The sequence below is a fragment of the Brachionichthys hirsutus genome, chromosome 8, assembly GCF_040956055.1.
Source record: "Brachionichthys hirsutus isolate HB-005 chromosome 8, CSIRO-AGI_Bhir_v1, whole genome shotgun sequence".
In the NCBI taxonomy this organism is placed as follows: domain Eukaryota; kingdom Metazoa; phylum Chordata; class Actinopteri; order Lophiiformes; family Brachionichthyidae; genus Brachionichthys; species Brachionichthys hirsutus.
The window spans coordinates 1,423,697-1,437,853 of record NC_090904.1 but is presented as its reverse complement, the minus strand read 5'-3'; the positions used below and the strand labels follow the sequence as shown (position 1 = coordinate 1,437,853).

Sequence of the window (14,157 nt, the reverse complement as noted above, 5' to 3'; positions counted from 1 at the left end):
GTGCATGATGTCTGCATTTAGACGTAACGTCGAAACCGGGGCTATTTTTAGCCTCCACGCGAGCGCGCTGTTTTCGGGTTATATTTAGCGCGCACGCTCCACCGACTCTTGCGTCAATGGAATCCCGTGCGTGCGTCACATGGAAGATCGTCTGCGACGGTGTCCCCCCTTCATTGGCTGGCAACACGGAACGCGCCCCGCCCCGTTTCACCATGTTTGGGCATTGGCCCGCCTTTTTGTCGATGAAGCCAAAATAAAACAAGAGTGTGTGGAGCTTCCTCCGCATGTCTGACTCAGTGTGTGTGTGTGTGTGCGTGTGTGTGCGTGTCACTGCGTTTGAACGAGTGTGTTGCTGACAGCAGGTTATATTCTAGAGATTCAATCATTTGGAATAAATGAAAATCCTCAAAATCTGGATTTTTACATGAACCAGGTGAGTGGAAGTGGACTTTTTAAAATGTATAATTATTTTCATGCTTTTATTTTTTATTACTATGAATTATATATGCTTCTTTGGTATTATAAGTATGTCAACAATAATCTAAGATGCAGCATTATTATACATATATATATATACACACATGTATATATGCTGCATGGGAAACAGTAAGAGCAACACTCTGATAGGCTCGCTCTGCTGAAGCTAATGTGCAGCCTAATACAAAGCAAACCTGCAACAAACTGTGCGTTATTGTTTAGTTTTGTTCAGACTATAATTATAGAACCAGTAATTAAATAAAATTACTCTGTCCTACACAATTCACCAAACAATACCAGACCAGCATTTAAAGTGTTGCTTTTACTACTGCAACTTGTCTTGACAAAAACTTTGTCATGATTTAATACGATGTGTATTCTATTACTGTTGCTATACAGTACAAGAGAGTGACTGTAGAGAGTATTTTAGGACACAAGACACCTGAGCAGTTCTGACTGCCGTAAATCAAGCTCCATTGTAAGTTGGATTTAAGTCCGAACATTTAATGGAGAATTATCAGGTGTAGTTTTAGGTGTAGTTTAAGTTCGCACTTGTGGACACACAAATTCACACTCCCACTTACATGCACTATTTCGATTTCAGCTGGCACTCCGCCCACCATGAAATGCAATCTGCAACACCCCCCCCCCCCCAGTCCCCGTGCGAGGAAGAGGGTTGCCCTCTAGTGAAAGACCTTTTCAGAGCGTTAACAGCCAGAAACACAAGACAAGATCTTTTCACTCAAACAGCCTCCGCGTTCTATAACGAGGAAGAGTGTGTGTTCAAGGTGTTAGTATGCTCCTGTTCGGATGGGTTAACGCAGTATTATTACATTTACTTGGGTGGCTGAATGTCATTGCATGAATTACCACATGTTTCTAAAGACGCCTCCTCATCAGTATGTGATACCCCCCCATGCTTTTAAAACAGGAGAATGCATGCTCTTGTATTGAACTTGAATGTGTGACAGTTGCTTATAATCTTTTTGCATTTGCAAAGACCTTTTTTTGACGTTGTTGTATATTAGACATGCCATTTACTGTGATTTGCATCAGTAGCAATTGTTGTTTGTTTTCTCTCCTAGAGATGCCCTGTGTACAAACCCAATATGCATCCCTGCCCCATGATACCCACAACTCTGAATTCTTGAATCCTGACTTCAGTGCCAAACTGACGATGGACACCCACGGCCAAAAGGCCCAGCTGTCTCCGTCCTCACTGCCCAGCATCAATAGCTTGGTGGGAAATGGCTACATGGGGGAGTTTGATGCTTATTCCTGTAAGATTACCACCTCTCCTCCTGCCTCTACAGTTTCATTCAGCCATGCCACAGTAGCTGAAAACTCCTGCCCTCAGATGCAGAGCCAAGCCTTCAAACTGGATGATCTCCAGGTATATGGCTGTTACCCAGGATCCTTTGCATTCGGCTGCCTTGATGAAACACTGTCATCGTGTGATTCTGACTACTATGGCAGCCCAGTTTACGCTACTGCCTCTCCTCCAACACCAGGCTTGCAGACCCCATCTGCATCTGTGTGGGATTCCCCATTCAGCCCATACGCCCCTGCCACCCCCTCTTCTGTGGCCCAGCAGCTCTCCTTTTTCCCCTTCAGCCCCATACCGGAGCAGCACTCGCCCCTGAGACAGCATCAGGATGTCCATCCAGGCCATGAAGATCCTTTTTTCCTGTCTGCTCAGCAGCACGTCTCCCCACTTCATTGTCCCCCCATGTCCTTTGAGCAGGGACTCTTGGAAAGTCCCAGGATAGTGGAAGGGGCCATAACATCTCCTAAAATCCAGAACCCAGGATCCAGCGAGAGTCACTGCGCAGTTTGTGGCGACAACGCATCCTGCCAGCACTATGGAGTCCGCACCTGTGAGGGATGCAAAGGCTTTTTCAAGGTAAGTAGCAGAACAGCGCTTTGCAGTTTCCCCCCTACTGGATAGAGCCAGCTAAAGATGAAAGAAAGCATGGCGGCTCATAGGAAGCTACAGAAAGAGCATGTTGGAGATCGTCTACAAACACTCAAATTCAACAGAAGATGGTGACGGGTTTATTTTACAAAAAACGAAGAACATCTGAATTTATTATTGATTAATGGATTTTCAAATTCAAATGGAGTTTTTACCAATAGCATATGATGTTTCCTGATACTGATCCCATTACATGTTTTTTAGAGGTGCATAACACAGATTAATTTTAGGCGATACCGATAACCAATAATCAGCCACTTTTCAAGGCAAATACCCACAAGATAGCCAATAGGTGACTACCTTGTATTTAAGTCTTTATCGTTTTGCTCTTGTGGGGCACGGAGAGCACTTTGCACTCTAGTTGCCTTCATGTAGCAGAGACTCGTCGACACTGCAGTCTGCGCCGAGCTTCACTTGCCCTTCGTCTTCTTTTCCACTCCTTTTTTTTATTGACAAGACTATTTTAAAGGGTTTTACTGTATCGAAATGTGTCGATGTTAGCAGTGTATTTATACGTTGAGTATATACGTGACATAGATTTGTTAGATCAATGAGCTTTTCAGCTTCATATTCAGGGATCCATTTATTTCAAATGATGGGCAGTCAGGAGTTAAAGTTAAACGCTCCTTCCCATTCCTGTAAATCATGGATCCACCCCTTTGTATGGATCCATTTCCAAATGTTATGGGTCCTTCTTTGGCCCCACCCTTCCACTCAGTTTCAGCTTAGCCTGCCAATTTATGTTTAATTGACAAAAAAATATTTTGCATATGAAATGTTTTTGGTCTGGACAGTTCCAATAGAGAGGCAGAAAACACACACAAAAAAAAATTCTATTGCGTTGTGTACCATGTTGTAAACATTTTTGTCACCTTTTTGACAGCGAACTGTACAGAAAAATGCAAAGTATGTGTGCCTTGCCAATAAAGACTGCCCGGTGGATAAAAGGAGGAGAAACCGCTGCCAGTTCTGTCGTTTCCAGAAATGTCTCACAGTGGGAATGGTTAAAGAAGGTAATGCCTCTTAAAGCGTTCCCCCAATGACAGTCGTGAGGAACGACACATGTGAGTCACGCATGTTCTCTGTATCTTAGTCGTTCGTACCGACAACCTCAAAGGCCGACGCGGTCGCCTGCCCTCCAAACCCAAGACTCGGACGGAGGCTTCGCCCTCGACCCCCGGTGTCAACATCGTCGCCTCGCTTGTGAGGGCTCACTTAGACTCAAACCCAACCATTGCGACGCTGGACTACTCAAAGGTAATCCTCAGTGTGTCCAGAGCTGCCTGCAGGATCAGCTCAATGCAGAATGTAGAATGAAAACAGAGACAGCAAACAACTCATTTATGCTATTTGCGTTTCTATTAATTCCCTTCCACTTCTGACACCTCCCACCTCAGTATCAGGAGACTGTGGACAACCTGAAAGAGAAGGAGGACGCCGCTGATATCCAGCAGTTTTATGACCTTCTGACCGGTTCTTTGGATGCAATCAGAAACTGGGCGGAGACTATCCCGGGATTCATGGATTTCTGCACAGAGGACCAAGAGCTTCTCCTCGAGTCGGCCTTCGTCGAGCTTTTCATCCTGAGACTAGCTTACAGGTCGGCCTCTTCCAAGCCTTGCTATTGTTTCACGAGAGTTGTGTTCCCTTTCCAATATGCTAATTGTGTTCTTAACCTGAACTCCTTTAGGTCAAATCCCGGGAAGAGCAAGCTGATCTTCTGTAACGGCATCGTTCTCCACCGACTGCAGTGTGTTAACAGCTTTGGTGACTGGCTCGACTCCATCGTGGACTTCTCCCAGAGCCTGCACCGCATGAACTTGGACATCTCCCTGTTTGCCTGTCTCTCAGCATTAGTTATTGTCACTGGTGGGACCTTCTGCTTGCTTTCCATTGCAGTGAATGCGACTCATGTGGATTTCATGTTTATTCGGACCTGCCTCTCATTAGGATGTGCTTTTTTTTATTTCTAGATCGCCATGGCCTCAAAGAGCCCAAACGGGTGGAGGACTTTCAGAACCAACTCATCACTTGTTTGAGAGAACATGTGAGTGGAAATGGATCAGAGGCGTGCCGGACCCAACCCAACTATCTTTCTCGTCTTCTAGGCAAACTGCCTGAGCTGAGGACTCTGTGCACGCAGGGCTTACAGCGCATCTTCTACCTAAAGCTGGAGGACCTGGTCCCCCCACCACCAATAGTGGAAAAAATATTTATGGATACTCTGCCTTTCTAAAAAAGAGCAAAACAAAAAAATAAATAGACAGCTCCCCATATAGCTTCTCGAGTGCGGTTTCACACTGCATTCTGCCGGTAATAACATTGAATATGATACCTGTGATAGGACGACAGAAACATTTCTTTCATTTCATTGAAAGCGACAGATTTAAAATGGTTTTAACACTGATATTTTTTGTGTGTTTTTGAAAAGAAAGATGGCTTTACTGCTGCGCTGTATGTGTGAATGTTGTCCTGCTATGCAGTTAGAATAGATGCGTTGCATTGATACATGATCAGCTTTTCATAAATCATACTAATTACTGTCATATCTTTAAAGCTATGTTTGATGCCATTATGAAGCTTTTACAGACAGAATAGTGGATCCTCTCTCTTTAAAGAATTTTGAAGTCTGGCTTTTAAAAAGGTAAATATTTCGTACGTTTTTTTTTCCGTCACAGAATATAGTTTTAGTCCTAATCATGCTACTGTGGAAGGACCAAAGTTTTCTCTTATTTTAATACGACCAGTTACAAACCTTAATGCCTTAAACTAAACTAAATATTCTGCCATAACTCTGACATTTTGTAAAACCGAGTAGACTGATCCCTACGGGGTTCTCATTGAACTTTCGGTCACTGTAACGATCTATCTTTGGGACTGTCTGAACAAAAATGGGCTTGTTGAATTAAATTGTAAAGTGCCTTTAATAAAGCCTCAGTCCTGAACGCATAACAAATGCATTTTCATTCCAAATGTCACATGTAGCGAGACCTGTGCATTATACAAATAAATGATCTATTTCAGCATCAAAATCACAATTTATTTGGGATTTATGAATAATAGATGTGATTTCAGGTCTGTCACATTTTGATGATGAGTGTCTGAGGCACGTGCACGCCAGTGCACTTTGACAAAGCGCATGCGATATGTCACACTACTGGGACAGGAAGGGCATCAAGCGACGACAGGTGGTCCAGGAGAAACAAGAACTGAACCCTGCCCACATGTTGCTGAGGCAGTGAAATTCATAACTACAGAGGAGCCGCCCAGTTTAAAATAAAAATGAGTCAAGGATCATTTCACAGTCTCCATTATCTACATTTAGACATGGTATCATTTTCTATAATATACTATATTTCTTACATATGGTTTGATTCTCCCGCAGTTTTCCAGGTTCTTCTGAATTTTGTTGTTTTATATATTTACTTTGTTTTATTCTGGATTTATCTTTTATTTATGCCTGGAAAATATCTTAAGGAATCACAGCAAATCGGAATCAGGCGAGGAGCAGCTAAGAGCACTTCAAGAAGCATTCAGAGGGTACATATGATGAATATTTCTTTTTCCTCCTGTGTGTTTTTTTTAAATGTGTGTGTACTTAATACTACCAGGTCTAAAACTGAAAACAGAGTATTTGATATTAAACGTATTTGAAAATACACAACTTTCTGCCTTTGTTTCAGTTTCTGGAACACTAGTTATTCCGCTGCCAACACTGAATTCTGAATTTAATTTAAGGAAATATTAATCTCAAATGAAAGTATTAGCTTAGTTATTAGTCAAAGAGAAGAGGTTTTTAGGAAGCTATTGTTAGCAGCAGATATGTTTCACTGCATATTTAGAGCCTCACAATTGTGTTCACACTCATCAAAAGGTCGGAACATGCCATCCGGCGAGACGGTGTGTCGAATTGATGGATGGACGATAATGAAATTTGACACCAGCAGATTTTTTAAAATATTTTTTTTTAATGTTTTTGGTCTTGTCTGTGCAGTCGAGCCAGACGCTAGATGTTCTCATCTTGGTCTCATCTATCCAGCAGCATAGTAACACACACTTATTATTAGCCCATCAGTTCTGCAATCTTTTTAAAGTTGACTTTTCTCTGTGTCTTTAATTTACTAAAAATTTTATGTGTCAAGATACCGAACCATTACTGCCCATTTTAGGCAGATTCCCAAACATCATAATTTCCTCTGGAGTTATCAGGTTCAACAGACTGATCAGCCGCCACCACCAGGGTATATTACTCTGCTGCTCAAGGCAGATGCCGTTCACAATCCGCCACTGAGATCTTGATGAAATCTAAGCCCAAAAGACTTTCTGATAGACTTAAAATAGATTAAGATATCACACACTGTATCATCCTGTTAGAAAGAATTATCTATATCCATTCATTCATTCCTTTGCCGTCCTGAAACAATTATATGTATATTTACTGTGGCACCATAATTGGTTAAGCAATTAATTTTTTTAATCCATTAGTATATTTTTAGACAAATTAATTCATTATCACCTTACAGACTCTGACATCGAGTCCATATCAGGCTTTGGCCATGAGCGAACCTAATCGACTAATAGATTAGATGGAGCTCTTAGACAGTTTTTGTCTTTACAAATGCAACGAATCAGCAACTCTATTGTTTAAAGAAGTGCCTGGAAAACATTTCCCAGTTACATAATGTAGCACAGCAAACAGGAAACTATTTGATTCAAGCTCTGCAATGTCGGGCTGGCTACACGAGACACCATGCTGCACTATGTTACATCCTAATGATGTGATGAAAAGTGACAGAAAGTAGTCCTTCATCTCCTTTTCACCGAGCTTCAGTCGCGTTGTCACGCATGGCGCTAATGTTGGCAACCTCTCTGCCTAAATGGAAGGCGACACCTCGCTGCTCGCAAACCGCAGCAGACTGCAGGGTCGGCCGCATTCAGCCGCTCGACACCCAATCCTACTGGACCCTACGCTCCGGTCATCTGGATGTTGGCAGACAGAATGGAAAAAAAAGCTGAGCACAGGGAGAAGAGCCGAGGAGGCAATATCAAAGCCAGCTCTAAACTGTATGCTGAGAAGTTGCAAGATTGTTGCAGAAAGTCAGACGCAACGCGAACCGCAGTTGAGCAGTGTCATGAAAAACACAGCAGCGCAGAGAGTCCCTTTAGTGTTACCTAACGTTGTTAACCAACAAACAAACGCAAACTACATTCAGCTATCCATATCTATCTTATCTGGAGCCAGCCCAGTTAACTCTGGGCCTGAGTCGACTGCAGCCGTGCACGCCGCACATCAGACACGGTTTGGCTCAGCTGGATGTCTCAGGATTTGCTGCACAAACATGCTGAGCTCCAGAGTTTTACGCTTTGCTTGTCCGTCTTCTCAAGAAAGGTTTGAGAACGTGTTTGTGAAACGAGAACCGAGAGCGGTATCACGACACAACGTCAAAGTGTGCAGGATTTTCACGTACACTTTATTTTTATAATAATTGAAGTTTTAAAGACAACATTTTTTTTTACATTAATTTACTGACCTGTCACAAAGAGAGAGAGAGAGAGAGAGAGAGAGAGAGAGCAGCTGATTACTGTAGAGGGAAGTTAATGGGTTTGTTTGTGAGGATGCTGCACCTGTCGTTTATTAATGGCTAGAGCTGTAAATAACTGTAAATCTATTTAGTGCTCATTGGGAGTTACTGGGTCGTCTTTCCATTCTTCCTTTTCACTGAAATCCCTCTTTGTGCAGACAACAACGCACAGATATCAATACACAAATGTTTACTTGTGCTCAAGAGAATCTCAGTACGTTGCAGAATGCCTAAGACAAAAAATGTGAAATGTCTTGTGACGAATTAAACTCGAACGATGACCGCTCGGTTTCCCATATTCATCAAAACACACGTTGCTTCTCTGCTGCATATCTGCCCAACAGTGTTATTACGTGTGTGTGGGGGTGTGTTGTTGAGTGGAAAACCCTCTGCGAGTGTATTTATAGCGGGCCATTGTTGAGCCCAAAGAAACCTCTTGTAATTAGATCGGCCCTCCCTCGCGAGAGATTCCAGTGTCAAATGAGTTGGCAGACGTCATTGTTCATGCCATCCTTGAGATGATGTGGAAGCCGCACATCACCATCTTAAGATCTTAGTCCGCTCAGGATTAAATTCATAATACTTTTATTTGGTGAGTCCAAGGTTACTTTTATAATGTTTACAGCCTCTAAGTCCTTTTAAAATAACAGGTGCAGCACAAAGTACTTTAATGACAATTAAAGTACTTTGATTAGATTGATAAATTCACATTTTGCAGCTGTTTACTGCAATCATGAACGTCACCTTTGCAAACAGCGTTACAGAAAACATGTTTGAAAAAGCATTAAAAGATTAAATTCTAAAACTGGATCTTAAAATGTGTAGATGCGGCTGGAAGCGCAGCGCGCTGCATGTGTGCGGAACGTTCTCTCTACTTAGCCAGAGAATATGAGAACGTTACAATTATAAAACAAGATTGACAGGATGGATAGGGTTGCACCGCAGATGACAGTTCCTGACTACATGCCCAGAAGTTATTCACAGCAAAACCACACCTCACACACACACACACACACACACAAGCATGCACATTTCAGAGCCCCAAGACAGGGATCAAGTGCAAAGGATGGATGGTGGGAGGGGCCGGTGGACCGGGTGTTGTATGGGGTGGCGTGCAGGAAAGGGTTCAAGGTCAGAGCAAACCAGCAAACATACAGCGAGCTGGACGATCCAGAATGACGTCAGGAATTTTTCACATTTATTTTGAACAATGAAAACCCCAAATATGGATTCAAAAATCTATTAAAAATAAAAATCAACTCTGATTCACTTTTACTCTTCATGGTTTTGGTGTCGATCCAGTTAGGAGGCAAATGAGCTGCTCGGCGGAGGTCTGCGCTCTCTGAGTGTGGTTTCTTTTATACATTTTCATGAGCTCAATCCACTTTCAGTATAAAAGTCTCCTTTTACAGTTGAAAAATAACATAAATAAATAAATAAATACATGTCTTATTTTTGCAGGGATCCTTGTTCGACAGGAAGTGTTATTTTGCAGGTGTGTCGTGTTGACGCAGGTCAACTGTCGTTCAGGTTGGGGTTGTGACGTCATCACAGTAAAACGCGGATCTCGTCTCGTTCGCCCAGGGAAAGGATTAATATATTTTACGGGTTGCTACGATCACTTGAAATGTAAGAAAACTTTATTTGTTTGCGAGTCAAAGACAAAATCAGCTGACTCGAGTCTAGGAAGTAATTACAAAGGAAAAGCTCTTTCAGTTGGAGTTCCGTGTTTTTCAGGAGCAGAGCGCAAGTTAAATTCCACGGAGAAAATGGATTCGTGTAATTAATGTCGGCCACCGGCCAGAAAGTAAAATGTTTTATAGTTACGTTAAATGAATCGTAAGAGTATCGATAATGCGTCGAATAGGATCCATTTCTTCTGTCTAATAACTGATGACGACACAAAACAGCAGTGACGCACAAGGTCATGGGTTCAGTTCCTTTCCGTGTGGGATTTGGTATCATGGATTGATTGATGACTTTAAAAAAAGTAATTTAAAATCCCATCTTAACTTTTTAAATAGTCACGCAGTCGCAGAGTCTTCTGGTCCAACTCGCACATTTTATGGTTTCAGTGTTGCTGACAATTAATTTTTCTGCAACAGATCTGAGATCGGTGAAATCTGATCGAGAGAACTAATGAGGTAATTTTAAAATCGTTCAGCCTCATGGGAAGCTGTGCAGTATTATACAAAAAGTGTAAAAGTAAATGTACCATCTACTACTCATGAAACAGTGTCAGAGGACTACAAAGTTCCATTTAATACTAAAATAAATTTCACTTCCCTGTTTTAAAGAGTCGCTTCTTCATTTTGAGCGTTTTCCAAAGAAGCTTCAGTGTTGCTGCATGAATCGAGCCGGCAGGAAGCAGACTCTTACTACAGGCCACTGTGTTTGGTAAGGCTTCAGCACAAACGTGTTACGGTGCATCATGGAAAGATCTGTCTGGATTCATATTCTGATCCTTTTCAACGAAGCTTGTCTGAGTCGGAGGCTCCATTGATGGAAACGCCGAGCACAAGGAATGCTGACTCGCTAGAACGGCTGTTTTCTCCCTGTGCGTAAGTTTGATATACTATTATATAACACACTGTACTGTATGACAAAGGAAAACCTAAATGTGGAGAAATATGTGGAATGCAGTTCATAATGAATAAATCCAATATCAGGAGCAGAGCTCATCTAAATAATAATAATGGCCGTCCACCATGAGCCTAGGTTCTGTCCAAGGTTTCTGCCTGTTAAAGGGAAGTTTTTCCTTGCCTCCGTTGCCAGAGTGCTTGCTCTTGTGGGTCAAGTTGGGTTCTGTCTTTCCCTGCTAATCCTGTAAAGTGCCTTGAGATAACTTTATGTTGTGATCTGGCGCTATATAAATAAAACTAAATTGAATTGAATTCATAATAATAATAATACAAACTAGTTTTATTGTTATTTGGATGAGATGATGTGGCTTTTGATACATTTCGTGTTCCTGTAGATCTTGGATCAAGGAAGTTGTTTTCTTAGGCACAGATGTTTAATCTGGGTGACTTTTTCACTGTTTTCAGCATTGTGAGATAAAAATAAAATAGATTGACATGGAGAACTCCTCAAGTTCCACTGCTACACACAATTTGATCAAGCTCCAGATCCTAATCTAGACCTGGGAGGTTAACATGTATGTTATGGGTTTTATTAATACGTTTATTTGCCTCGGTTTATCAGCTCCAGACCCGTGAACTGCTGTGATGGAGGACGCGTACAAAGAACTGTATGAACAGTTTCTCAATCTAAAGTCACTTTGCCTGAAGCAAGCAGCATTGTTGCACGAACTCTCGACAGCGCTGCAGAAATATCAAGGTCCGTATGAAAGCTACTGTGTTGTGATGCACGTAAACATGTCCCTGAACACATCTCAAACTCTACCTGCAGGTGCAACTGTTCCCAATGGAGCGCTGAGTGATGTGATTCCTGCGTTCCTCGAGGATCGGCCTCACCTACAAGCAGCCACAGCACAGAACCCTGCAGAACATTCTGGCATTGACTGCTTCTCCAAAAACACGGGGGCTTTCTCTGATCTCCTCGCCGAGGATATATCCAAGCTCAGTGTGGAATGGCCTTTTCAGAAAAAAGAGAATTGGGATCAAGCTCAGCCCCTGCTAAGTCGTGACTCCTGTATGTTGCAAGTCTCAAAACATCTGTTGCAAACAGACCGTCTCGGTGAAGATGTGCCAACGCGTGCAATGAGGGTAGGTTCTTTACCTGTGGACAGGTGCTCTCCAATCTGTGCTGGATTTATCCTCAAATACGCCACGCCTTCTTCTCTCTGGTTGCCAGACGCCTGCAGAAGGCCGCACGCCACTCGCCGGCCACTGTCCAGGCCAGTGTGAGGGATTGCTGCTGTCGGACGTGGCGCTGCAGTCACACGTTTGTGAGTTCTGCCAGGCGGTTTTCCCCGGAGACACAACCACCAGAGGAGAGTTCCTACGACACCTTTACACCCATGTCACCTAGACGGAATATTTCTGGGTTGGAATGATGTCCTCTAATGATTTGGAAGCATCTCTAGGTAGCAGCTATTTCTTCCTGTGGATAATCCAAACCACCGCTTCCTCAGTTTTTAGCTGTTTCTTCCTCAGAAGGTAAAATCAGTATAATAATAAATTATAAATCCAGATCTGTGCAAATGACACCAAACCTATGTTTTTTTTTTAATGTATCCCAGTTCATCTTTACTTTATGTTCACTGATCAGGAATATTATTGTCAGTTTTTGGCTGTTTATTTGGGTACAAACAGCATTTTGTGCTCTTATGCCGTGTTTATAATCTAAACTCCACCCTCGAGCTGTAATAAAGCTGGAGCAGAATCCGCTGTTGGCTCATCAACCTCTTATAATTGAATTGGTTTATTTTTACAGACCACTAAACAAGGGCTGCATTCCCATCAGACACATCACCCAGGAAGTCTTTTCAAGATGCCCTGGATCGGCATGTACGATAGTGGGTTCCAGCTCCTCCTAATAATCAGCAGCTTTACCAATCCATTGAATAGGATCCCAGGCAGCTCATGGTAGGAGTCTATTACATTTGAAAACTCATTTGGAAGGCCCTAAAACGTTCCAGTGCTTTGAATGTGGATAATTAGACTCACTAAAACCCATTAATGATCATCCTGCTGTATTTAAAATGTTTGTTACACATGATCTGTGTAATACCGAGGAAATCAATGTAAGTAATTCTGTTTATTATATAGCAGAATTACATTTACAATTACACAATGTGCTTTACAAACGAGAAACACAAAACAAATTGACCAGACTCCAGTCTTGCATCCAGAAAATGATGGCTGGAGCCTGTCCACCCACAGAGTATGTGTACTTTCGGGTGGTGGGAGGAAGACAGGTGGATTTGAACCCGAGAATGTCTTTTTCAAGGTCCCATGTTATTCAAAAGACACTTATTTGTGCATTTCCTGGTCTGTCTACCGATGCCCCAGTTCTTATTTTGAGCTTCCTAATCCTAGATCTGATTTATTTTAACTTGTCTGGGTATTTAAATTGTGTGTCTTTGTCTTCTCTGCTGTTTATTGTGTGAGAATCACGCGAGGGAGGGTTGTGTGTGGATGAGCGCTGATAACGTCGCCGGTACAGGTGAGTCATGCTTGGTAAAGAGCGTCAGCGCAACAAACAAGATGACGGTTGAGCAGAGGTGTTGCTGCTTGTGTGACGCAACACTCGTAACGCTTTTCCTCCATTAGAACTGCTAAGAAAAAAACACAAACGGTTGTTTGTGGGAAAACAATCAAACACACGACGGCTTTAAGCAATAAAATAACATTTATTGAGATAACAAAATAAATAATCTGATCCAGACAGGCAGGTATAACTGATGCACTGCAATTGTGTACAAAAAAACCCCCTTTTAAATCTTTATCAACATGAGCATTACCTTTACATAAAGTCTGACCACATTTTAATCACTTAAACCGGATGGAACAGGCCGACGTAACGCGTAGGAGCTGCTGTATCAAGAGTCAAGCACCATGTGATTTATTTAAACCTTATTATTATTTAACCTTTATTGTAAACCTCTGAAGGTGTTTTTTTTCTTCTTGTCTCTTCACCTTAATCCCTAAGACGACAGAAACCATCACAAAAAAGGTTTCCACGACTAAGATCTACACTAATCCCCAGTTTCTGAGGAAGCCGGGGGGGCCGTTTGATATTTATTTTCTGAAGTCTTATTCTTGGCACTCATTGTGAGATAAGATTCCATCTCCAAAGTTGCAGTGCCCCCTGCTGTGTGGAGCACAACACTGAAACGGTTAACACACACAACAAACAAATCACATAACAAATCGGTCTATTCCCTCAGACGTTAGTCACCGGTACACTCTGAAGGGCCTTCAGCCCATTGATTGAAATATAAAATATTCCTATTCACTGAATATAAAGTCCATTTAAAATCGCCCCGCCCCCTTTGGATCTCAGTGCAGGTTGATGGTACGAGCCGCTGGTGAATTGCTGTATTGATTTGGATGTTGATTAGAGACTCCTCCTCGTCAAATGTCAGAGATGGGGTACAAGACGAGAGACACCTGCGAGGCAGACGCTGAGCGGAGTCCGGTGGCAGGCTCCCGGAAA

The 14,157-nt window shown here is 42.4% G+C and overlaps 2 protein-coding genes across 4 annotated transcripts; both read left to right on the top strand.

Annotated features, from left to right (window-relative positions):
* Positions 1 to 306: 306 nt before the first annotated feature.
* Positions 307 to 6,077, top strand: LOC137898259 (probable nuclear hormone receptor HR38). 2 transcript variants are annotated; one of them, XM_068742278.1, is made up of 7 exons: positions 307 to 433; positions 1,563 to 2,380; positions 3,336 to 3,465; positions 3,546 to 3,709; positions 3,850 to 4,052; positions 4,143 to 4,321; positions 4,426 to 6,077. In XM_068742278.1, the coding sequence occupies exons 2-7, from the start codon at positions 1,565 to 1,567 to the stop codon at positions 4,686 to 4,688; spliced, it is 1,755 nt and encodes a 584-aa protein (XP_068598379.1). In that variant the 5' UTR covers positions 307 to 433; positions 1,563 to 1,564; the 3' UTR covers positions 4,689 to 6,077. The 2 variants fall into 2 exon arrangements, with proteins under 2 accessions (XP_068598379.1, XP_068598380.1); XM_068742279.1 differs by lacking the exon at positions 307 to 433 and having other exon boundaries at positions 1,559 to 2,380.
* Positions 6,078 to 9,602: 3,525 nt separating this feature from the next.
* zgc:113184 (uncharacterized protein LOC553745 homolog) lies at positions 9,603 to 12,378 on the top strand. 2 transcript variants are annotated; one of them, XM_068742938.1, is made up of 7 exons: positions 9,603 to 9,663; positions 10,140 to 10,178; positions 10,332 to 10,431; positions 10,512 to 10,591; positions 11,239 to 11,373; positions 11,446 to 11,762; positions 11,851 to 12,378. In XM_068742938.1, exons 5-7 carry the CDS (start codon positions 11,262 to 11,264, stop codon positions 12,025 to 12,027), a joined length of 606 nt encoding a protein of 201 aa, XP_068599039.1. In that variant the 5' UTR covers positions 9,603 to 9,663; positions 10,140 to 10,178; positions 10,332 to 10,431; positions 10,512 to 10,591; positions 11,239 to 11,261; the 3' UTR covers positions 12,028 to 12,378. The 2 variants fall into 2 exon arrangements, with proteins under 2 accessions (XP_068599039.1, XP_068599040.1); XM_068742939.1 differs by lacking the exon at positions 10,140 to 10,178 and having other exon boundaries at positions 9,621 to 9,663.
* The last annotated feature ends 1,779 nt before the right edge of the window (positions 12,379 to 14,157 follow it).